This window comes from Diceros bicornis, chromosome X (assembly GCF_020826845.1).
Source record: "Diceros bicornis minor isolate mBicDic1 chromosome X, mDicBic1.mat.cur, whole genome shotgun sequence".
Taxonomy (NCBI): Eukaryota; Metazoa; Chordata; class Mammalia; order Perissodactyla; family Rhinocerotidae; genus Diceros; species Diceros bicornis.
The window spans coordinates 64,452,929-64,478,344 of record NC_080781.1 but is presented as its reverse complement, the minus strand read 5'-3'; the positions used below and the strand labels follow the sequence as shown (position 1 = coordinate 64,478,344).

The 25,416-nt window shown below is 51.8% G+C and overlaps 1 protein-coding gene across 5 annotated transcripts; it reads right to left on the bottom strand.

The window, feature by feature from the left end:
• Positions 1-1,549: 1,549 nt before the first annotated feature.
• Positions 1,550-25,395, bottom strand: NLGN3 (neuroligin 3). 5 transcript variants are annotated; one of them, XM_058536143.1, is made up of 8 exons: positions 25,120-25,395; positions 21,536-22,192; positions 20,829-20,888; positions 16,878-16,937; positions 14,965-15,114; positions 8,369-8,554; positions 5,479-6,268; positions 1,550-4,838 (listed from the first exon to the last, which is right to left on the bottom strand). In XM_058536143.1, exons 2-8 carry the CDS (start codon positions 21,990-21,992, stop codon positions 3,995-3,997), a joined length of 2,547 nt encoding a protein of 848 aa, XP_058392126.1. In that variant the 5' UTR covers positions 21,993-22,192; positions 25,120-25,395; the 3' UTR covers positions 1,550-3,994. The 5 variants fall into 5 exon arrangements, with proteins under 5 accessions (XP_058392126.1, XP_058392125.1, XP_058392128.1 ...); XM_058536142.1 differs by lacking the exon at positions 25,120-25,395 and adding an exon at positions 24,774-25,100; XM_058536145.1 differs by lacking the exons at positions 16,878-16,937; positions 25,120-25,395 and adding an exon at positions 24,774-25,100.
• Positions 25,396-25,416: the final 21 nt, after the last annotated feature.

Sequence of the window (25,416 nt, the reverse complement as noted above, 5' to 3'; positions counted from 1 at the left end):
TAACCTTTACCATACAAATGTAGTAACTACATACTAGATTATGCATTTCATTCATTTTATCATAGTTCAGTTTTGTCTTCCTGACAGTGTGTACCCCATAGGGAGTTTCTATCCCTCATAGTATATAAACTAGCACAGGGCCAGGCGTACAGTCCTGAGGACCACACTCACTTCCTATGGAGATTTGCACAGTGACCAACCTCTAGCCCTTCACACACACCACGAGGTCAGATCCCAAGATAGCTCTGTCCAGCTCCCCAAAGGACTAATATAGAAACCAGATAAATCTAGAGATGCAGGCTGGACCCAGTCTAGGCACTAAAGATTTCTGCAATGTCGAATAAAGTCCAAGTATGTCCTCAGCCCCTCTTCAAACAAGGATCTGGGCTTTTTAGCTGGGCCCAAGGCTGGTAGTCAGCAATGGGGCTGAGAATACTCAAGCTACCCGGGCACAGCATTGACTGTCAACTAGATTGAAACCTTGCCTGTCTTGGAGTACACCTCTTCTGCCCAGACCTTTCAAAGGTGTGAAGACCAACTGTAATCTCTCACTGATGGGTCCCAAATAGGATTGGAACTGGGTTTGCTATAGCACCTTGAGTTCTTAGAGGAGAGGCAATGTCTAAATCCTCCCAAATAGAGAGCCTCCTAATTTTGAGGTCACACACACACACACACACACAAAGAAGAGGAGGCCCAATTTGGTAATATCTGAGAAGAAGCAATCAAAGGATCATAACAACAAATACTCTAAATTGACCTAAAAAGGTCATCCAGTCCTCTGCTTTCAGGAGGATGAAGACTAGTGCTTTCCTTAGTAGTCATTAATGCAATTTGGCAACTGTTACTGAGGGCTGACTAAGTGCCATGATCATCTCTTGCCCATAGCAAAGTGTTTCCGTGTGTCTAACTTAATCTTTTTCCCTCTGTCATTCTCAAAAGAGACAGAGAACAGCTCATTGGCTCTGTCCTTATTTAAGAGTTACATTTTGGCAGATGATAGCACACTTGTCACATAGTTAGGTGCTCCACAATTACTGAATGTTACCGCATCAGCTTCCTCCTTTCTAAATTAAAAAAAAAAAAAAAGCCTGGTCCTTTGGCACATTGTTTTTGCTCTTTTCCAGACTCTCTCCAGCTTTTCCACATATGCTGAAAATGTGTTGACCACGGACAGACCCATTAATGCTTTAAAAAGCCTAACCAATTCTCGGTAAAGTGGGAAAAGTTGAGGACCACTGGAAAGGTCCTGAACTTTAGGACTGAATTGTATATATTACTGAACTGTATTCTAGGTCTGTTTCTTTTTTTTTTTTTAATTTTTTTTTGGTGAGGAAGATCAGCCTTGAGTTAACATCCATGCTAATCCTCCTCTTTTTGCTGAGGAAGACCAGCTCTGAGCTAACATCTATTGCCAATCCTCCTCCTTTTTTTTCCCCCAAAGCCCCAGTAGATAGTTGTACGTCATAGTTTCACATCTTTCTAGTTGCTGTATGTGGAACGCGGCCTCAGCATGGCCGGAGAAGCGGTGCATCGATGCGTGCCCGGGATCCGAACCCCGGCCGCCAGTAGCGGAGCGCGCGCACTTAACCACTAAGCCACGGGGCCCGCCCCTCTAGGTCTGTTTCTAACACTAACTGTGATGTTGGGCTTTTCAGGGCCCGTTTCCCCAATGATAAAATAAGTGGGTTGGACTAGATGACTCTGAGGTTACTTCTAATTCTAAAACTTGGACTCTGATTACTTCCCAGCACTCCATGCTATATTTTTGTTATTATATGCTAGTATTCACATTAATTTTGGAAAGAAGAAAGGAAGGGAGGGAGGGAGAGAGGGAGGGAGGAGGGAGGAGAAGAAGGAAGAGGGTGAGAGGGAGGAAGGGATGTAGGGAGGGAGAAAACCAGTTCTACACTGTGGACTCATTCACCTTGTGACCCACCCTGACACCCTCCCCTCAGTTCTTTTCTTTTTTTTTAACTCTACTGTGTCAAGTCAATCACTGCCCCTCTCTCTCTCTCGAACCCACATACCATATTAGTATCTTAGTTCTTGGTTTGGGCCTTCGTACCACCTTGTGTTTGTCCCCTCTGAACACCATGCTGTTGTGTTGGTTCATCTCCCTCATTTTGTCAGGGTCACTTTGAAGAATTCTATTCCTGGTTTCTGAGGTGTCAGCAACCCCACCCAACTGTCACACTTGATGAGCAAACTCCTGGTTCAATCCTTCAAGTCACTGAGAATAATATGAAATACCATGATGCTAACCCTGTGGCGCCCCATTGAATCTGTCCCCCAGGGTTGACAGGGAGCCACTGATCACAATCCTGGAGAGAAATTGCCCCCAGGGCCCCAATGACTTCTCCAATTCTAATTCTCAGAACAGGAAACAAGTATCCCTGGGGAGGAGAGGGCCCCTGTTCTGTCAGTCACCCAAGGCCAGGAGTCCACATATCTGATGCTGCACTGGATTCAGATAGGAGAAAGAATTTCAGCATGTTAGAGGTCAAACCTCCTCCCAGTCCCCAGTTCAGGACAAGAGCAAGGTGGTGGCGATGGTGGCAGTGGCAGCAGTGGGTGGCGGCAGCGGCGACAGCAGCAGCAGCAGTGGCGCAGAGGAGAAGCAAGTGTTATTTTTGCTGTTTCATTAGGAGGCCCAAGGTGCAGAGAGAAGGCTTCAGCCACAGGAACCCAGAGTGTTGGGGGGGCGGGGGTGGGGGGTGAGGACAGCAACCTGATTGAGATTGGAGAGGCCTTCCTGCTAGGGGACAGCAGAGTGCAGGCCAGACTTGTATCAGCCTAAAGGCACAGCATGCAGGGGGAGGCTGCGATCCCTGCCCCACAGAGACGCCCTGCTGGGAGGTCTGTTGGGGCAAGGCCTATGCAAGGGAGGCAGGTTGGGAGTGCTAACTGGATTTTTTATTTTTATATCAAGACACTGTGTTTAAAATTTTTACAAAGGACAAACTCCATGGGTTTCCGTTAGTGTTTTAAGAACTTTTCTTTAAAAAAAAAAAAAGCCAACAACAACAAAAAACACCGCCTTTTTGAAAGAGAAATGACAGACACAAAAGAAACTCTGTAAAGAAAATGGGGCGAATTTCCAATAGCATTGCCCCAAGGGCAGAGGCAGAACCCAGATTATACCCGGGGGCCCCAATAATGACATGGCCTCCACAAAACCTCATTCACCAAATCTAGGGTCCCCTAGTCTAGCCAGGTCAAAGCTCCTGGCCTTTGGGGGAAGCAGGTCACCCTGTGGTCTCTGCAGCCCTCCACAAGGATGCAGAGCTAGCTGGAGAGTTCTCCCCTTGAGCCCTCTAACCCCATTCAGTGGTAGCCCCTTCCTCCTTCCACCCGATGGTCTTCCTCGAATCTGTTCCTTTCTTGGGGGTCATGTTCCTTGGTCAGATTGTGTGAGCACTGGGGTTCCAGAGCCAGAGAGACCTGGGCCTGGAGCCCTCCCTTGCAGGGCTTCTTTGCACTCATGGGTTGGAGAAGCAATTGTTCCAAAATTTTTTAAAAAATCAACAAAAACAAGACCCAGAAAAAAGACCAAGTCTGGGGGAGAAAGAGCTACTCTGCTCTTTAAAACTCCCAAGTCTGGAGTTGGTCGGTGGTGCAGTCCCAAGAGAGGTGGAAGGCGAGCACCAAGGGGGTGTCCAGCTGGTGCTTTCAGGCCCCCAGGAGTGTCTGTGGTCAGGCTCAGGGAGCTGGCTTCAGCTGCTGTTCCACGGGTCCTCGGTTTCCCAAGGGCTCATTTGCATCCCCATTTAAAGGGTTCCTTCAGGTTTACTTCTTTATTTGTGTTTTTGTACATGGGGGTGCATGTCCACATCTGTCTATGTTTGTGCAGGTGGGTCTGCTGTCAGGTGTGGGTGCGTGCGTATACATATACGTCTGCATGTGTCTGTGTGTGTGTGCGTCTGTGTGTGCATGTGTGTTCGTGGATCTGGGAGGGAGGGAGCCAGGAGCTAGGCTGTGCTCTGGGCTAGAGCTATACCCGGGTAGTGGAGTGTGAGTGGGGCAGCCCAGTACTGTTGAACCCTGTGGCAAAGGTGTTATAGGGGTGCAATGTCTGCAGCCCTACCAGGGAGTTGGGAATCATAGTGATGGTGTTGGGGGTCATGAGTGGGATGTCATCAGGGGAGCGCCTCAGGGTTAGCGTGTAGTCGGGCAACGCAGTGAGGCGCAGTGTGTCATGGGGCGGGCCGGCCTCACACTCATGATGGGTGGGGCCCAGCTGCAATGCTGCCAGCTCCTCCTCAGGAGCAGCTCCCAATTCAGGGGCCCCGGGTCCCCTCTGAGGGCTAGGCTGCCTCAGGGGCTCCTGACGCCGTTTGTCCTTACGGTAGTAGAGGGCAGCGAAGGCCAGAACGTTAAGGAACAGGAGGGAGGCGCCTACGGCGATGGTGACACTTAATTCAGTGGAGTAGTCACGAGGGTTCTCCACCAGGAGTGGCCCTGCATCCTGGTCCTCGTTCCAGGACGCTTGGGTGTTCTCGTTGCTGTAGGCAGGGGAGATAGCTGGCCGCTTGGTGCTCCAGGTCTTGCCGTTGGGCCTGCGGGTGATGTGGGAGCTGTGGGTGGTATCTGGGGGCGGCACTTTGGTGGTTGTGGACGTATAGTGGAACATGTCATGCAGGTTGTACAGGTGGGGCACCAGGTGTTTCCAAAAGGCCACCTTAGTGGCCCGGTAATGATCGCGGACCCTTGGTTTCAGCCCGATGTGAAGGTAGAGCTGGTCTCGGGGATTATATTTGGACCAGGCCACTTCCTCAAAGCGGTTGGCCTTGGTGTGAATGAACTTGGTATCCTGGGGGACCGGCTTGTTGGGATCCCTGAAATACCACATGAAAATCTGGGGTCACCACTCTACCTAGATGAGGAAGGGGCCCAGCATTCTTCCTCTCACACCCACCCCTAAACCTCTTCCCCAGTCCAAAACTTCCCACCATTTTTGTCTTTTTCAGGGTCCCTCCCTCTGTCCATATCCCAACTCTTCCCTAGGCTTTGAACTCCTATTGCCCACGGCACCATAGAAACTGTCTCATCCTTCCCTGGGCCCATCCTGTAAGATCATGCTAGAGACACTTTTTCTTCTCACATGCCACTGAGCATCCATTAATCTTTTCAGCTGCCCAGTTTCTCTAAAAGCCCTTTAAAGGCTCTTTCTGAATGTACTTTATTCCCACTTCACACAGCCTCTAACCATCTAACCTTGAATCCCATAGTTCTGCCAGTATCTCTCATTCCTGCTGAGTCCTAAGGCTAACCAAGTTCTGAGCCTCAACAAAATTTTTGAGGGAAGGAAATGGCATGAAAGACTCAAAGGGGAGAAGTAGGGAGGGGGTGAAGGGGTTACCAAGCAAGATTTGGGGAATATCTTAGGAAGGGAGATGATGGAAGAAGTTTAGATAGGGAAGCAGAGGAGAGGGCAAGCTGGGGGCCCAAAGAAGAAGAACCCCACTTTCTTCTTACCCGGTCTTGGCAAAGTTGGTCCAGTAGGTCATGACGACAGCACTGAGCATAACGTCATTCTTGGAGAAGTTGCAGGGAAAGAGGTCAGTGGGGCCTACCATAGGGACACCGAAAACGTAGGGTACTTCGTCCCCATGAGCTGCATCTGACCAAGCAGGCTTCATGAGGCTCTGGCAGTGATGGTAGAAGGCGTAGAAGTAGGTAGGTGAACCATAGCGGGCGTGCAGATCAGCTGTCACCACCGAGGGCTCCACCCACTGGTGGTCAGTGAAGAGTGCCACCAGTGTTTTACGGCGGGTCTCAGGGTTGTCACGGTCTGCCCAGTCTGTGTACATGAATTTGATGGTCTCCCGCAGGGTGTCCTTACCCTCAGGATAGCCATACAGATTGTCCACAAAGTTGGAGACTGAGTAGTCAAAGTCAGTGCCAGAGACACCATCCTCAGGGTCCACTACCCCTTCCACAAACTTGAGCCCCTCACCCTGGTTGACACCTAGCATGATATCATAGTTGAGGAACTCACCCTGTTCCATGAGAATCTCAGGGTCATCAGGAATGACATCACCATCAATCACAGGGCCGAAGGCCACATGGTAGCGGGCTGGCTGGATGTCCTGCTCTACCAGCTCCTTGGCACTCTTTTGCCTAAGACAGTCCACCATATCCACTGTGTCTAGCACGTTACAGCCCACCTTGTCTGCCAGCAGGCTGGTATACTTCACTGGTTGGTAGTTCACAGCCCAACTGGACAGAGCAGAACCACTTTGGATGATGGCCCTCTGGAAAAGCCCTACAGAAGATAGGCAGCACCAGGTCAGAGGTGTCATGTCACCCACAGCCTAGACCTCCCCTGCCTGTCCCTGAGGGACACACCAGACACCTCCTCATTCTTTGTTACTGAGGCTGCCCTGTGGGTTGAACGGGCTGCGAAGGAGGAACAAGTCTTTTGGCCAGGATGATGGGTTAGGACCAGAGGAGGGCTTGCGGGGCCCCTTCCCTGACTGGTCGCTTCCCTGTTCTGGGGTGATGGTTGGTAACTTGAGGGTTAAGGAAATGGCAGGAAGAATTAACCCCTTGGGTCCCAGACATCAGCTTCCTTATGCTCCCTCTCTTTATCTTTCCTTGTCTTCCCCTCTTGCTTCCTGCCCAGCTGGGCCCAGCTCTGTGCCAGCACACCACCAGGGAGCTAGCGCTTCTACCACAAAGGGGTCTTTTTCATGAGAGATGAGAAATGCAGGCAGGAGAGAGCCTCACATTCTGGGAGTTTGGGGAAGGATTCTTGAGGGCAAAGGCCTTGGGGTCTGAAAGTCTCCAGGGTACCTTCCCAGCTGTAGTCTCCACAGATACTTTCCTTTTCCTGAAACTACTGATGCCTCAGATCCAGCTTTTCTCATAGCTAAGAGGGAGCCAGTCCCCCAAACTAAAAAAGTGGATGATTCTTCCCCTCTAGGAAAAAAAGGGTATCATTCTCTCCCTGGCCCCAACATTCCCAAGTAGGGGAGAATCTGGCCCTCAGGCACACAGTTCCGTTCCTCTAAGAGAAAGACAGTTTGCATGGGCAGAAAGAGAGGAAGAGAAATATAGATTACTACTTGGAGAGCCTCACTTTTCAAAAGATTATTCTCCATGAATCAATTACAGAAAGACAGAGAGAACAAATCTTTAAAGCAGCCAGGCCTCCAGGGACACAGGCTCCCTATGAGACAGAGTCGAGCACTACTCCAAGAAAGGCCTTCTCCTCCCAGGGAGATAGTCCCTAGTCAGAGGAGGCACTGTTCCTCATTTCACACAGAGGCACTCTCACGACCAGTTACTTCACCCTCCTTTGTGCAAAAAAGGGATTCTTGTTTCCATTACTGTCACCTAGAAACACATTCTGCGGTGGGCATCCCACCTTAGTCTTCCCTCACCAGGGTAGTCCCTGGAGGGACAGAGACAGAATTTCTATGTCAGAGAAGGTGATTTTTCTCTCTCAGAGAGACAGGCCTTCTTCAAAGAGAGACTGAAGGTCTTCCTGTGAGACTATCACTAGCTCATGGGGTGGATTTCAACGAAAAACTGTGTCTTCTCTCACAGATCTCCTTACTTCAGAGATAGGCACCTATTTCAGGAGGATCTCTTGTTCGTGAGAAGCTCACCTTTGCCTCTCAGAGACATAACGTGCTCTGTCGTCCAGAGGTAAAGAGAACATTTCCTGCTAAGCAAAAAAGGGCCTATTCGGGCCCCTTGGAAGAGTCACTGGCAGAGGGACCCATGGCAAGGAGAGAGGCTTTCCTTCAGGCTAAAAATGAGAGTCTCCCTTGCGGGGCATGACAGCCCAGGAGGACATCTGGAGTCGGATAACAGATCACAGGCTGCAGAAAAAGCCCGCCCCGCAGGGTAGTGATCCTCACTTCGACCCGTCTCCCGGCTCAGGGACAGTTCGCCTCTTGTACAGACTTGTTCTTCAGAGAGAAAGGCAGAAAATGAGTGTTTCTTACACCTAAAAACTAATTTCCACCCTAGATCACTACCCTGAAGTCATGTGTCCTTCCCAGACTGAAAGATTTCCCCTGCCCCAAAAGAACCATCATCTCTTCAGAGCGAGGCATTCTACTCCCACTCTCCCAAATAAGACTCCCACATCAGAAGGAGAACCTTACTTTCTCAAGATGTAAATGGGGATTCTCTCCTTCCCTCTCTCACATTGGGAGAATTACTTCTTCCCCTAGAGAAATAGTTCCCTTCTGCTTCTCCCCAAAGGGAGACTGAGCTTGTAGAAGAGGGCTGGCTGATTCCCCTGGGTGCTCCTGGGGTATGGAACTGAGCCCTCTGGAGCCTGGAAGGCCTGAGGCCCGGGGTGGGCAGCCAGCACCTCGCTAGTTCATGTTTTGCCCCAAGAGCTACTCACCCTCCGAGTGATGCGACAGCGTGAGGAGGCTGACACAGGATGCACCAATGCCCGAGCCAAAGACGGTAATACGGCGGGGATCACCACCAAAGAAGGCAATATTCTCGCTCACCCAGCGGAGGGCCTGGATTTGGTCAAGGAGCCCATAGTTGCCCTTGGCAGCCTGATCTCCAGTGCTCAGGAAACCTAGATTCAACACAGGGCACGAGGACAGTGAAGGCGGAAGGATGGAGAATTTGGGATATGATGGCAGGCAGGAGTCGGGGGCATGAGGACAGAGGATGAGCATGCAGCGTAGTTCTTTCCACCTGGTTAGCATAAACCACTGCTCCTTTCAACAAGGTCCAGCACCATCCATTCAGGAAGGATCAGCTCCCTGCCTCCCACCCTTTCTCCAGTTTGGAAGGAGGGGACTCCAGACCACTCAAAGGGGATGCCTCCAGTTAGGAGACATAAATTGCAGGAACTGCAAATGGCCAGGACCCAGCATCCTCTGCCCTGATGTACTGTCTGGGACATGACCCTAGCACCTGGCAAAATAGAGTAGAAAGAGCAACCCTGGAGTCATATAGTCCTTGGTTCCAGTCCTGGCCCTACCACTTACTAGCCATGTAGCCTTGGGCAAGTTATTTAAAATCTCTGGGCTATATTGTTTCCTTTTCTGTAAAATGGGGATAAAAATACTTCAAAGTGTTGTAACAAAGATAAAACGAACATAAGCTCTCTAATACGCTTAGCACATTGTAAATCTATAGTTACTTCTCTTCCCCCTTCCTTTTCTCTCTGAGGGAAGTGAAGATCCCAAGAGGCAACAATCCCTAAGCTCCCCTTGCCCTTCCTGTACAAGTTTATCCATCTCCACTTCTTCCCAGGGCCTTGGATGCCCCTTCCCCTCATTCTCAGGGCAGGTCCTCATTTCCCTTCCTCCAAGACCTAATGAATCAGAAACTCTGGGGATAGGGCCCAGCAATCTGTGTTTTTAACAAGCTCTCCAGGTGATTCTGACGCCTGCTAAAGTTGGAAAAACCACTGAGTTAGACCATCTTTTTCGTCTGATGGAGAAATGGGGAAGTCAGTGCAGTGTGTTACCACAGAAACAGGTCTTCCCGCCCACCCCCTGGGATTTGCTGCTGAGGAGACATGTCACCATGGAGACTACCTTCCCACCCACCTGCTGGGATTTGCTGCTGTGGAGACTTGTTGCCATGGAGACTACCTTCCCGCCCACCTGCTGGCGATCCCACAGAGATGTCCTATATTCCCCCCCCAACCCTGCTTCCATTTTAGACTGATCCTGCTGCCTCATTTCATCTCTCTTCCCTGATCCTTAGGCTCCTTGGAAGGCTCTATCTTCTCCCGCCCTACGCTTTCGGAAGGGTTCTTTCCAGGTGGGAAGTGGTGGTGCTCCTACACATTGGAAACCCATACCTGGATCAGTATTTTTTGACTCTACAGTTAAAAGCTCATTTGCAGCACCTGGGATCCACTTTGTGAGAGGCCATGTTTGAGGAGGCTCCCTCAGCTCACAGAGAAAGCTGGTGGGCCTGGCAGTCCACGGGCAGAGGCTGAATTCAAATAGACTCAAGTAGGCTCAAGACCTCATCACTGTCTTTCCCGAGTCCTCCTGTTTCTAGCTTCTGCAAAAGAGCTCATCTCACCCTCTTCAAGGGTGTTATTAATTTATCTTTGGTACAATTAAGTATGTAAAGTACTTAGATTATTCCTCTCAGGACCTAGTCACAAGCCCCCAGGTTCCCGAAAAGGAAATGAGAAGGCATTAGAGAAAGCCTGAATGAGGATGAACGGAGGATCCCTTGTTCCTCTAGACAAGGAACCAGCTTCTCCTTTGCCTGGCCCATTCACAAACTGAAGCTGCTACTGTGAGTCTTAAAAAGTATGCTGATGGGGGCTGGCCCCGTGGCATAGTGGTTAAGTTCGGCATGCTCCACATCGGCGGCCTGGGTTCATGGGTTTGGATCCCAGGCACGGACCTATACCACTTGTCAAGCCATGCTGTGGCAGCAACCCACATACAAAATAGAGGAAGATTGGCATAGATGTTAGCTCAGGGCCAATCTTCCTCAGGCAAAAAAAGAGGAAGATTGGCAATGGATGTTAGCTCAGAGCGAACCTTCCTCACCAAAAAATAAATCAATAAAACCACATTATTAAAAAAAAAAAAAGGATGCTGACCAAGATCCAACCCAGCTGTCCAAGCCTTGAGACCCTGGGGCTAAAACCAAACCACTATGTGCTTCTCTTAGCCCGCCTATCCTCCTTCCCTCCTCTCTCCTTCCCCCGTATTCTCTTTTCCTTTTCTCTTATTTAGGCAATAGCAGACTTGGCTTCAGCCTTTGCTAAGGTATCATTCAGTGAAATGTGTCAAATACATCTGTCTTAATCAGTAGAAAAAGTCTGCATTTAGATGTAGTAAAGTAGATTTCTCCAACATGGACTGAATTCCTGAGTTACGAACAAAGGCCTGAAAGGGCTGGGTGGAGGATTCGACCATCACTCTCTGCTCCCTCGGATCCCACAAACCTCAGGATAAGAGGCACTAAAGCCTGTGGACGATGCGATGTCAACCATCCCTACTACAAGAGTCTTGCTTAAAGTGCTATATCCAAAAGGCTCAGGCAGATGATACAGCAAACGTGACCGACCACAAAAGCATACAAAACCTGGATGTCTGGGTGAGCAGTCACTCACTGCTAGTTCCCCAGTAACTCAGCCATTCACAGAAACCATGTGAAAATGAGGGCTGAAACACCAAACTCCATAAACTGTCAGAATAAATCGGAACCAGTCTCCCTGGGCCCAAGTTTATACTGCAGTACATGGTAAGCTGCTTGTCAACAGAAGATGGGGGAATCTGGCACACTGTATCAAAACTAGATATCTGTGTCACTCAAGGCTTGACATTTACCAGGTTTTCAGTTTGCCTGAAGGGTATCTGAGCAAGGACATAGAATTAAATTCTGGAAGCCAGAATAAAACTTGGCAAGCCCCTACTTCCTCAACCCCAGGGATATCTACATCCTATATCCTGCTGGGGTTTCTTTCTTTTGTTAGTCTCAAGCCCAGTGGAGGCTTCTCAAATAAGACCTACCCCTCTGCCTTAGACAGGATCCATGGACTAGCCTATGACATTCTCCAAATACACGAATCACCCAAGATGTCTAAAGAAGCACCTTCGAGTGAACCGTCTATTTGGGCTCAGTGCTCCAGAGAAGCTGACGGGAGGGAGGGTGAATGAATGCACATAACTGAGGTCCAAAACTGGCCACCTGTTCTGGGAGGCTTTGGGAAACCAAACAACAAATCCTCAGCTACACAGTGAAATCCCCAAGTTTCAGGGAAAACCCCATGTTCTACATCCGGCGCCAAGAGACAAAAGCATCTTGTATGTACCCAGAATCCAATCAGTGGCTTATTGATTACATTTGTTTTCCAGAGCAGGCATTGAAGGGTACACAGGAACTGATGGAGAACTGACCAAATCTCAGTTCATGACTCTTTCTGAGGTTTGGGTAATATTATTTTGATCATTAACAGCTTAAGCCCAGAGAATAATATTTATGCCCCAGGATGTGCTGTTCTAGTCATCCAAATGAGAGGAGGTTATAAAGTGGGGATTCTTAACCTGAGTTTCATGGATGAGCTTCAGTGGGATCCATGAAATCATTTCTATAAGTTTGCGTGTGTGTGTGCATTTTTCTGGGGGAGAGTCCATAGCTTTCATCAGAATCTCAAAGGGGTCCAAGACTCCCCCAAAGGTTAAGAACTTCTGATATAGAAGCTTAAGGACCAGAGCAGTTGAAGGCTTGTGAAGCAGTCGGCACATCAGGATATCATAGGGAGGGCTCACCAGCAACAGCCTTCTGTGCAGCCCACAGCTCCCACCTGATACTTCAAATCCTATGAGTCTCTCCTTCTGCCTCCTTTCTCTATGTCACTCTGGCCCTCTTTTCTCTCCCCCGTCCTTTTCTTCTCTTCCTTGCTTTTTCCCCTCTTTTCCCTGCTCCTCCACTCTCTCTTTTCCTTCATCTCTAGTTGATCCGACAATATGGAACTGAAACATATCCTTAGTATTCTCTGTGCTTTCCAATAAACCTTATAGAATGGAGCTTTGTGTTTATAATTTTTAAAAGCAGCTGAGCTGAATATATTCTATCACTCTCACTAAGAAAATAAAGTCGCAAAATTAGTTTGGCCTTCACCTACCATGTACGTGTGCCTGTATATCTGTGTGATTACGTTTGTATATTCATCACTCTTCAGGAACTGTGCAGCCCTAGTGTGTGGGTTGACAGCCACCTTCATGGTATCATTTTTACTCTCAGAGGCTCAGATCTCCTTTCTCAACAGGGAAGAACAGCTTACAATCTGGGGCAACTCAGAAGGACAGAGGAGCAGTAGCAGAACCATGAAACCAAAGCCCACCAGACTGTTGAGAGACCACGGAGATGCCCTGCCTGCTTCATACCTGGTATCCAGATGCCACTGAAGGGGACATAGGCTCCACTTTTTTCAAGGAATGTCCTTTCTCCAATCTGAACCTCAAAAAGGTGTCTTGCTACCCCACACAATATCAAGGGTAAGCCAAGAGGAGATTGCCTTTCTGTACATAACTGCACCCAGAAGTGAAACGCAGCACCAGGGCCTCTGGGATATTAGAACTGGCAAAGCAATGTACTCAAAAGCAAATTAAAATAATGTCCTGTGAGCCAGCTGGCCATGGAGTAAACCATGCCTAATTGCTGGTGCAGCACTCAGGCCGACAGACCTGACAAACAGCCTAGACCCCCATGGAACTCGGAGCACACAAGCCGTCCAGGCAAGAAGTTGGCTTCTTCATGCCACTCCAGGGATGTGGGGCTGCAGGTGCCCTCTGAGGCCAGGGTAAGCATCTGAAAGAGAGCGAGGCTCTATATGCTGAGTCACCCTCTCTGAGGCACTTGTTCACCTGGAGACCTTGGCCACAGATAGGCATTAACAGTCACCAAGGAAGGTACAAGGTAGAGGGGCAGCCTAAATCACCGAAACAAGTGTGTGGACAACAGTGTGTGTGGCAAGGGCATACAGGTGTGCACAAGGAGGCATTTGGGAAATAAGTGTGTATGTGTGGGAGTGCATTTGTGTACTAATGGGATGGGAGTGTGTGGGGATGTATGCGTGGAGAGAGTAGAAGAAATGTGTACATGTGTATATAGGGGGTATGTAAGTGTGGGGCATGCACGAGTATGGGGGTGAGTAGAGGTGTGTCTGCACGTATGGATGTGGAAGGCCAGGTGTGGGTACATGAATGTGTAGGTACTTGTGGGATAGGGTGGGGGAATATGTACATCTGTATGTATTGGATGTATATATGCAGGGCATGTATGGGAGGAATATCTATGTGTGTATGTGTATGTGTGCATGTGGGTATTTGTGTAGGTCTATGGGTATGTGTATATGTGGGGCGAATATATAAGTGTAGTGAATGGGATGTGTATGCAAATGTGGAAGCAGGGATATGAGGGGTTTTGTGTGTGTATTTGTGTTTGTGTGGGGTGAGGTGGACATGCAGGTATGGGTATATATGTATAGGGAGAGAGAATACTGGTTTGTGTTTATGTAGGGAAGGTGTATATGTGTGTATTTGGGTGTTGGGGTGGATGCGGAAGTGGGGTGTGTAGGGGGATATGGGTGTGTGTGTATGTGTGTAAGGAATATTTATGTACATTTAAGGTATATACGTGTGGGGTTTGGGTGCGGATGTGGATGTGCAGGGTCTGGGTCTTTGTGTAGAGCGCATATATGGGAGTAGAAGAAAGTGTGAGTGTGGGTATGTGTAGTGTGTATGGGTGTAGATGTGGATATAGAGATGTAGAGGGAGAGATATATGGGAACGTGTGTGTGTGCGTGTGTGTGTGTGTGTATGGGAGGTGAGAGAAATCTGTAGATGTGGGGTATGGGTGTGGAGTCTATAGAGGTATATGGGTATGTGGATATGTGTGGGGGGAACTATATGTGTGGAGTGTATATGGAGGGTGGGGAACGTGCACATATATGAGTAGGTCTGTAGATGTGAATGTGGCGGTCTATATGTGTATGGGTATATGTGTGTGCTTGTGGGGAGTGAGTGAGACATAATCGTATGCCTGGGGGTGGATATGGGCAGTGTGGATGTGTGGATATGTGAGGGATGCAGGTATGCGGATATGTGACTGGCTAGAAGGAATATCTGTGTATATGTGGGGTGTTTAGGGATGTGGGAGTGTGTGGGTAGGGATGAGGACAGGACACTAGAAAATTAACGGACCCTACAAAACTCAGCCAAGCAGAAGTCTGGAAACAGAGACCTTGCTTGAGACATAAGAGAAGGTGTGAAGTTTGAATTGAATTTCCAATGGCACCTAAACATTCCAGGAAAGGGCCTGGGGACATGGGGGAGCTCCTAGCACTTGGGCAGGGGCCATGGGATAACAACATTTCGACTCTGGTCGTTAGCACCAGCTAGAAAACCAGGGCCACTTGTTCTTAACTCCTCAGCATTCTTTTCTCCCTCCTTGAGAACCCAGGCTTCCTTCTAGGCCCCTAGCAGGGAACCATACCTAGCACCCCAACCCGATAGTTGAGGGTGATGACGATGACGTTGCCATAACTGGCGAGGATGCTGCCATCAATCATGTTGCCTGTCCCTTCCATGTAAGAGCCTCCATGGATGTAGACCATGACGGGCTTAGCGCCACTGTCCCGGATGTCTGCAAGGAGAAGGGGTGAGACACAAGCTGGGTAGGATGCCCTTCCTCTCCCACCCCCGCCAGCCCTGGGGGGGGGTGCGGGCAGCAAAGCTATCCCAGGCGCCAGGACACCACTGCCAACTCTGAGGGCAGGACTAATGGGACTGCTCAGCCTGGAGCTCAAGCATTGGCCAGAGACAGTCAGACACCAGTGATGTTTTTAAAGACTCTGGTTTCAAGTGCCTCCCAGCTGGAGGCAGCCAGGTGTGCCTGATACGGCTAGGCCTAGGGAGGCTGAGGCTGGGCCCTGGGGATGGGGAGCAGGAGGAAGAGGAAGGGCTGGTCCTTTAGCTGGATCAAGTGAGTCCCTGCCCTAGGCACCCAGGAGTCCTGGGACCTGACATGGCTTCAGAGAACAGGGGCTGGGGAGCCCTGAAACCCCCAAGACTAGACCAGTTACATGGAAATACGGCCACTGGCAGCAGCTGGCCCCCCAGTGCAGACAGAGACAAGAGGGGTGGGAATAAGGGGTGGCACAGGGAGAGAACAAGGAAGGATGTGGGGAAAGGGGAGTGAATGGCAGAGATGGGGTGGGGGGAACCTTATTGACATGGTTTCTTAGCCATGTGCTCATTTACCCCATTCTCCCCGGGCATCAGGCAGACTTAACTGCAAACACTGGGGATGGGGAAGAGGAAAGGGGCAGAACTAAGAATGAGGGAACCTGCCCCCAGTCAGCATTAAGAGGAAGATGGAGCCTCCCCAGAGGCCATTCAACGAGGGACCTTCAAGCGGCTGCTCCCAAGCCCAGGTAGCATGGCGTTGGCGTCGGGGCTGGGCAGTCAAGAGAAGGTCCCAGCCTGATCACCTCTACCCACAGCCTTTCAGTCTGTGAGCTGGACCAACACTCTGCCACACCAGCACAGCCCTATCAGCCACCAGTGGGACCCCTGGACTGTTTGGCCCCTCCAGAAGTGGAGGAGCAGGGCCAGGGCATGGAGGTAGAAGGGAATGTGCTCTGCTGCCGAGCAAACACAACCTGTTTCCCCAAGGAAGAAGGAAGACTGGTTCAACCGTCACCCAAGGATCTTATGTCCTCTACTCACTGGGCTGTGGTGTCCTGACCTCAGCCTGGTGCTTTAGCCCACAGTCTTTCTGGCCCTGTCCCAAACCTGTTGCAGCCCCTGGCCCTGAGGCCATCTCTCTCTTTCTGGGAGAAGGCTGGGGAGGTTCTAGGTGGTGCTATTCTCCAGCCCCTTTGGTTGTCACTGCCTCACTCCTCAGTTCAACATCCTGCTGGGCCCCTCTCCCAGGAGCCAGTCTCCCCGTGAAATACAGGTGTCTCCTCAATGAAACACAGGCATCTCCTTGCCATCCAGTGTCCTTTGTGCCTCTCCTCGCCCTCCCTCAGCCCTGCTTTCTCTCCACTCTCCCTGCTGCTCAGTAGGGGCAGGTGCCCGTGAACCACAGAAAATGGGGGAGGAAGCTGTCTCCAGCAGTGCCTGCTTCTACTGTAGGACTGAGGATGGGGTGGGGGTGCGGGGCGAGGAGGATGCCCTCCCCATGGCTCTGCTTATGGTCCCCTGCTCCCACCAGCCGTGTCCATCACCCTGAAACTCCCAGTGGCCAACCAGGCCAAAGATGGATGAACAGCCCAACGGCCTTGTACAGGAACAGAAACACACCAACGGACGGACAGACAGACAGATGGGGCTTCTCCCCATAGAGAGGGGGAGGGGCTCTGTGCCATGCACCAGCCGCCACGCCCTGCAGCCCCCAAATACCTTCATCTTCATCCCCGTCATTATCCGCTAAGTCCTCGCCCTGTTTCTTAGCGCCGGATCCTGGGGACCAGACACGGGGAGACACAACAGCACAGAACAGAGAACAAAACAGAGAGAGAATTCAAAAACAGCATGACTGCAGTGTGGCCCAGCAAGCCAGCTCTGGGCCTGGGCCCAGGACAGGCAGGAGGGATGGCAAGAACTGAGGGAATGGGTGGGCTGAGGCCCAGACCTTCATCAGGATGATGGTGTTGCAGGCCCCTGCTGTGCTGGCCTCCCTGCACCTCCCTGCCCCGCCTCACTGTCCCCAACAGCCCATCTCAACCAGGTACCTTCCCAGTTAGGAAGGAGGTAGCAGCACAAGGGCCAGGGCACAGAGCCAGAGACCCACTCAGGGAAAGGATTTCTTCCAGGTGGAAGAGACTGTGCATGTGTACACAGGCAGGCTGAGCTGGAGAGAAAGGGCAGGCACTGAGGGTGAGAGGCGGCATTGCCAGCATGTGTGGAGGTAGATGTGAGCTATTAGGGCAGAGACGGGTACCAAGGACCCCAGCCCTGAGCTACCTGGGCCCAGTGGGCAGGCTCAAGCTGGGCCTCAGCTGACCCTGATTCCCACAGGAGAAAATGGGAGATGAAGCTTTCCCTCTGGTCTTCCTCATTGGGGCCCCCTGCTCTGGTTAATGGAAAATGAGGTTCCTGCCATAGGAACCAGGCCTGAGAGCAGCAAGCATTGCTCTGAGATCTAGAGAGAGCCAGAGATGGAGGGAAAGAAGGAAAGGGAAAAGGAGAAAGGGACATGAGATAGAGAGATAGAGAGAGAGAGAGAGAGAAACAGAGAGATAGGAATAATGGTAATAGCTCCTACCACGTACTGAATCTTTACCATGTGCCAGACACTCTACTTCTGCCATACTGTTTGATCCTTACACCCCAATGACGAAGGTGCTGTCTTTATTCCTGTTTCACTGATGGGGAAACTGAGGTTCAGAGAGGTAAAGTGACTTGCTCAAGATCACACAGCTAGGAAGTGCTAGAGGTGAGAGTCAAACCCAGGTCTGCTTGACTCCAAAGCCCATGGTCTTTCCACTGCACCATGCCACCTTTCTGGGATGGGGGAAAGGGAAGGGAAAAAATAAATGAGAGAAGAGGTGGAGTGTGGAGGGGAGGGGAGGAAAGGGAAGGAGAGAAAAGAAGAGACTAGAGGAGAGAAAAGAGACATTTAGGACCTAGGGATAAGCTGGTACCAATTCTCCCTCCTGTTCTAAGGTGACGAGAAGTGCATCTTGAGAATGGCTGTGGACCAAGAGAACCTACTGCCTGGATGATGGTCAGCGTGTGGAAACAGAGGTCATTCTGCTGGCACCCCAGGGCTTACCCTCTATGACACCAGATACTCTCAGCCTGGAGACAGCAAATAGCCCTCTTTCTCAGCTGGTCTGGGCTCTGGTGACTGAATTCCCTTACAGCTATTAATCAAAACAGGAACCGCCCTCATATTACAAAATAGCTTTTCAACTAGAGCAAGAGCCAGCCCAAGGGGCAGAAACCGCCTCCGGCTTCCCGAACTTTCAGTGGCGCCTACCAACCAGTACTGCCCTCAGAAACCCTGTGGGACACGGGGCACCGTTATGTTTCCATTTCCCCCAAAGGGAAAGGAATCACTCATCCCTAAACATGAATTCCCTCCAACTTGATGGGGATGGAGGTGGGGGTATGGGGCAGGTCTTCCCCAGGAAATTCTTTACTTCCCAGGGGCCCTGACTCAGAAGATGAGTCCCTTTTGCCCCCCTCTGGGTGTGTCCCTGGGTTGCTGCATTGTCCCAGCCTCCTCCTTTGCTGGGACAGATGCCTTTGCTCTTTCAGCTTAGCACTTGCTGAGCAACTCCTTGCTGCCATGCCTGTCACCCAGGCAAGCTGGACCACTGATCCCATCCCGACACTGTGCTTGCTGCGGGATTCCAACCAGGCCAGCCCTGCCTACCCCATGCACACCATAACCCTAACAGCCTCTGGGGATGGGTCTCCCCCAAGAGGCGGGGTTTGTAACTCCATTCTGAACGGCCAACAGGCCCGGGATAGGGAACTAATCTGAACAGCTAAATGACCAAATGCCCTCCCCGACACTGTCTGGAACCTACTCCCCAGCTTGGCCTGTGGGGCTTAGCTAAACCAGCTTAGTTTAAATACTAGGCTAGGAGCTTCTTCAAAGTAGCGATCAGGCCTTTAGTTATTCCTAAATCTTTCCTCTACCTCATATCCCGCCACATCCCAACAGCACCTAGCACATGGCCTTGCCCATAGTCAACAATCATGATTAGTAAACGTTTGTATTTGAGTGGAGCTTCCAGCCAGCTCTCTAACCAGACTCTCAGGACTGGACTGGACTGCCCTAGGCTCTTAATGGTTCCCTGGGGAGATCATTCCTCCCAGGAAATAGTTAATGTTAATGTTCTCTCCTCTCCCTGCCCCCTCCAGTGAGTAACTCACAGAAGTAGGCTTAAGAGGCCAGCTTCCTGAATTCATTTATAGGCTATTGGAATGTTAAGGCAAGAATGGTCCCCTACCACCTTCAGAGGCAGAAACAAAGGTTCTTAAAGGAGAAGACTTGCCTCAAGTCTCACTGTGAGTTAGCAGCAGAGCTGGCACTCAGTCAGGCTTTGTGGTTCCCAGACCTGTATTCTTCCTGCAATACCACAACGCTGTTTCATTCATGCAAGAAAGTGTTTACTGATTGCCTGCTGTGTGTGAGGTCCCGGGCTGGGTGTGGGAATGTGGTGGAACACTACCCATAGGGCAGCAGGCCTTACTCAGTGCTTCAGCGTGCATCAAGAGCGCTCAGCACACACACTCACCACGTGGATGCCTGGGCTCTGCCCCCAGAGAGTCTTACTCAGCAGGGAGCATCCTGGCCCAGGAATCCCGACAGCCTCCTCTGAGACACCCTGCCCTAGGATTTCAAAGGAAAACAAATTCCAAGCTTGCCAAAGGGTCGTGGGGATCAGGCTGTGATTTTTCCACTTGTTCCTTAGGCTGTTACTGTTTCCAATTTGGCCCAACCCATCCATATTTCATCCTTTTTTTTCCAGAGTTGGGGAGGTGGGAATGACCAGATGGGAGTTGCCTTACGTGCTACAGTGGAAAGAACACTGCCCTGAGGGTCAAGAGACCCAGGTTTTGGTCCCAGCTCTGCCACAGACCAGTGATGGGGCCTTGAGCATCAACAAGTCACTCCCCTGGGCCTGTTTCCTCACCCATAAAATTGGGATTCCTGCCTTATAAGCTTCCAGAGATGTGGGGAGGATTGTATGAGGTATGACAGCGCTTTGCAGAAAATATAAAGTGGTATTCGAATAGGAAGAATTATTATACAGGGGGAACAAATTCTTCCCAGCAAGAGGGTAAATTTAAAATTCAGGGTTCTCATGCCTCCTTTAGAGTCCAAGGTTCCCAGAGACCGCCAAGGTCTGCCACCAGACTAGCATGGGTCACTCAGCTATGCTCTGGCCAGACGTGGTGGGCAGGGTGGCAGGATTACTTTGGTCTAAGCTTCAGGGCCAGAGAGTTGAGTCTAGACTTTCACTCTGGGAAAGGGCATGGAGGGATGAGCTGGCTCCCCAACCAGGAAAAGGGCAGAGCCTCTGGCTCCATCTTGGCTGCCTAGAGTTTCTCCTGAGGTAGCTCTGTCTTTGGCACACGCTTTAGGGTGGAATTTGGGGCTGGGAAGACTGGAAGAAATGGGGTTGCTGCTTCTGCTCTGAACCTGACTTAGGCCACCAAATCCTCCCTGAAAAGCAGCCAGGGCACTTGGATGAGGTGGAGCTTATGCCTGCTCACCGACCGCCCCCCGAGCTTGGGCTACTTGAAGGAAGGCTGGGTCCTCAGGGGCAAGGGCAGGTGGGCAGGCAGCCCTCCCTCTCTCTCTCTCTCCCTCCCCGCCGGCTCGCTACCTACCTCCTTTCCTACAAATTTTCTTGTTGGGCTTTCGGGCGCATTCCTTGGAAATCCGCTTTACTGTAAAATGAATAAAAAACTAAAAAATAACAGGAGGCCTCTGCCCAGGGGCATGCACCCCCCACCCCACCAGGCCCCAAGAGCTGCTCTGCAGGCGGCACAAGGCAGAGAGCCTGTCCCACCATCTCCTTGTTTCTGTCACTTACCTTAGTGTGACCCCCGTGAGAGGAGGCATCAGCTAGTGAAAGAGGAGGCACCTAAGCAATGCCCACCAGGCTTGCCCTCCGCCCCCCACACACACCCAGCTCCCTTGGCCACACACACCTACCACCTTTCAAAGCAGGTGGAATGGCAACAGGCGGGCCTGGTGGAGCCAGCATCCTCCCGCGGGCAGCTGCCAGCAGTGACCCATACTCTCCCAGGGAACCCCCATCCAGCACTCTGGCCCTAGACCTGTCAAAGCTTTCAGGCCTGGCCAGGCCCCTCCTGGTAACAGTGTCACTCACACATGGGAGCTCAGACAATGCTGGGAGAGGGAAGAACAGGGAAGAGGAAGGGGGAGGCCAAGCAGAGTGATGGTTAGAAGCGTTTTCACAGACAGACAGATGCATGCTGCAGGGCACACAACCACATGCAAGCCACAAACACAACAGGGCAGGTGGGAGGCGGGGGGGAGGGGGGGCACAGTGCTTGGCCGCAGCACTCACCATCCTCCGTGGGCACATAGACGTTCAGGTAGAGGCAGTCTTCGTTGGGCTCCTGGATGTAAGTAGCGACGATATCCAAGTTGGCAGTGAACCAGACGGGCAGCATGACTTCGGGCACAGCTGTGTGGATGTTCTGGGGGCACACTGGGGGAAAGTGTGTGGCGTTCCGGATGCCCGACCAGGATGGGGGCGGTTCAGGGGGCAGGAAACGTTTCTCGCCGATTGGGGGAGCTGCGTAGGGCACCCCCAGGTATTGGTCCACAGGCCCCAGGATCTCACTGGGCAATGGTACCCGGGCACCCCTTAGCTTCCCAAAGTGAGTATTGACTGTGGGCGCCGGGGCCTGGGCACTGGCCTTCAGCACCAAGCTGAGGAAGCACAGGGTGAGGCACAGGCTCCGGCCAACAGTGGGCTTGGGGCTCAGGGACAGCGAAGGCAGGCCAAGCCGCAGCCACATGTTCTGGGCAGGGGGACTGGCAGGAAAGGCAGACTCCAGGGTCACAGCATCAGCCCAATAGGCAGCCCCTTCATGGCCACACTGACTTGCACCTCAAAACTGAGCTCTCGAGGGACACCTACAGGTGCCCGGCAACGTAGAGAACAGGTCGTCGAAGCAACACAGCTTCAGAAAGGGGACTCCCTCAGGGCCAGACAGGCCTGTGGAAAGAGGGAAGTATGCGTCATCCAAGATGGTCAGGGAGGGCTATTCGGGGCCCTGCTGGGCTTGGGCTATTCTCCTACAGTTAGGAGACGTTTCACATGCCTGGAGTTCCAGGGACCCATGGATGATCTCCATTGCCAGTCAGAACCAGTCTATGTGCCTAGCCATGGTTGGAAAATCCAAGGGGATTGACAGAGTGACAGTTGTTGCCACTGCAAGTTCCCAGTCCCCAACTCTAACTCCTCAGCCAATGGAGCTCATGGGGGTCAGCTGGAGCCAGAGTAGCATGTGGTAGCAGGGGGTGGGGAGAACTTGAAATGGAGCATGCTGCGTAGACACTGAACTCTCTAGCCCCCTGGACCAGGTAACTCCACACAGGGACCTCCACATCAGGAGAGGGTAGGATTGTTACCCTCCCTCTGGGACTCTAAGGCATAAGAAGGGAAAGTAGCAGATAGGCAAAGGGTCCCACAGAAAGAACCCCTCACCCTCAGGCAGGGCAGGGGGAAGGACGGCCATTCACCAGAGTCCCCAGACCCTCCTGTGCCCCTCCTGTACATTTCTCCTCAGCCCTCACTGCTCCCAAATCCTTAAGCCTTGATCCTTTCCATCCGTTAGGCTATCTCTAATTCACATGGAGTGCCAGAACTGAGGCAGAAACCGTTCTGCTTAGCACCTTAGGCATTGTTGATGCTCAGCCAGTGTAAAATAAACAACGGAGTGCGGGGGACACACACTCAGAGACTCAAAGAAATAAACTCACAAAAACTCAAAGAGGGAGTGAGAGAGAACAAGCCAAGATAACAGACACTGCGATATTCACTCACAGAGACATACATTCCAAACCCACAGAGATCCCCTCATATAGTCCCACATTCTGAGACAGAGAGCCTCACAGAGCCAGAGACTCACAGAGAGATACATTCAGAGACACACAGAGACTTACTGAAATATAATCACACACATTGCATAGGTAAATATCCAGAGACACATGCAGCATAATGGTGACACATAGGTGGAGACAGAAACAGAAATAGCAACACACTCAAGACACACAGGCCTTCTGACACACAGTTACACCGTCAACACATATACACAGGCACACACAGACACGCCCGCATGGACACACACACGCACACACAATCTAGTTATCCCCCATTTTTCCCGCCTTCCAAGATTGCAGGCCTGCTCCTTTAAGAACTGGCTGAAGGGTGGGGGAGGGAGATTGGGAACGCCCGGCAATCGGCCACCACGAGAGGAGAATGAGCGAGAGGGGAATGAGAATGTGTGTGTGTGGGGGGGGGGGGAGAGAGAGAGAGAGGGAGAGAGAGAGAGAGAGAGAGAGAGAGAGAGAGAGAGAGAGAGAGAGAGAGAGGGAGAGAGAGGGAGAGAGAGGGAGAGGGAGAAGGAGAGGGAGAAGGAGAGGGAGGGAGGGAAGAGAGAGGGAAGAAGAAGAAGAAGAAAAAGGAGGAGGGAAGGCGGGCAGAGACTAAAGGGGTGGGTGCTCAGAGGAAATGGGGAGCAAAGTATGAGGGGTTAGATCCCAGACACTGCCCAGAATGCACCCGGGTGGGGGGAAGGAGGGGAAGGGAAAGGAAGGGGTAGGGGCAGGGAGGTGGGGCAGGAGGGAGTGGGTGTGTGTGTGTGTATGGGGGGGATAGTCCACAGCTGAGTTCACACAATCCCCCCATTCACCATCTCCATGGCAACTCCGGGGCACAGACCGCTCATTCACACGGCTTCCCTGCCAGCAACCCCCACCACCACCATTAACCCCCTCGGTGCCACCCCTCCCCACAAATTCCATTAACCCTTTCGGGATGCCTCCCTCTCCAGCAACGCTTCGGCGCCAAAGGCTCCTCCCCAGTGAACACCTAGACAAATCGACCGACCCCCAAATGCCCTCTGTACCCTAGGACCCACTGTGAGTCCCTAAGGCCAAGATCTCCATCCTGGTCCAACTTGCAATTTGGGAGAAGACAAGGGGAGGCGGCAATGCTGGGAATCAGAATGGCATCTGGAGGTACTTTCTGGGCTGGAGCAGTATTGGGCGAGGGGCATTGTGCAGGAATGGACTGGTATTGAGAACTGCAGTATTGGGGGTTATGCGGGTTCCAAATGGTATTGAGGGACAGAGCTGCATCGGAATGGGGGAGGATAGGATAAAGGCCTCCATCGAGGGGGGGCTGCAGAGAGTGGGGGAGGGAGCCTGGCTATGAGATGCTATGATGGAAGAGGGATGGGGCTGCACTGTGGGGGAGGGGGAACTGGCAATGTGCAATACAGGAAGGGGGCTGGGGGCCCTCGGTAGGGGTATTTTGATGAGCATGCGGGCCAGGCTGTGGAAATAGAGGGACCATGGGCGGGAGGATGGATGATAGGGATGCAGGATTCAGGGAGGAGGTGGAGAAGAGAAGCGGAGGAGGATTGGGGGGTCAGGGGTGCTGATGGAGAACATGGGGTTGAGAAGGTTGGGGAGCACTAGCTGGGGAGTGGAGGAGCCTGGGACTGGGAGGGAATAGGATGGGGCAAGGTATGGGCAGCTACAGGACGAGAGACCGGGGCAGGCGGCCTCACCTGTTCCCCGGGCTGTTGCGAGCGACTGAAGCGGGCTGCGGACCACCCATATCGCCTCCAGGCCAAGGGCTCCGCACCCGAATCCCCGAGATCTGCTCTCCGGCAGCCTGGCTGCTGTGCCCGCGCACCGAGGGGGCGCGCTGCGCGTGCCCGGACACGGGGTGGGGGGGGCGCGGTCCCTGCCATTAACTCCTTTTGTGCCAGAGATGGCTCAAGTCCTGGGGCATGGCCCAATTCCTCCCATGCTCAAGCACGCTCTGCTCATGCTTTCTCTCCCTCTCTCACACACACACACCCCTCAAGTCACAGACAGGTGGTCTTCTAGAGCAGTTAGTCCAAACTTTACCTGCAAAGCTTCAGACCTTGAAACAAAGGGAGAAACTGAGGCACTGCCTGCAAGAGCCTCCAGTCATGCTCCACAAAGACACGCCTCCACCTCACTCAGCATCCCTCACCTCTCCTCAGCACCAGCGCTACTTGAGCAGCAACCAGTGAGGAGGGGCCTCTTTGCCCTCATCCTGTCACTCTCCCAAAGGTCAATGCTGTTCCTTTCTGCTGCTTCTGCTGGGGCATGCAGACTCAGATAGTCAGCATGCCAGTTGTCCGACCATTGCAGTCTCTCCCCTCCAGACCCAGCTGTCCT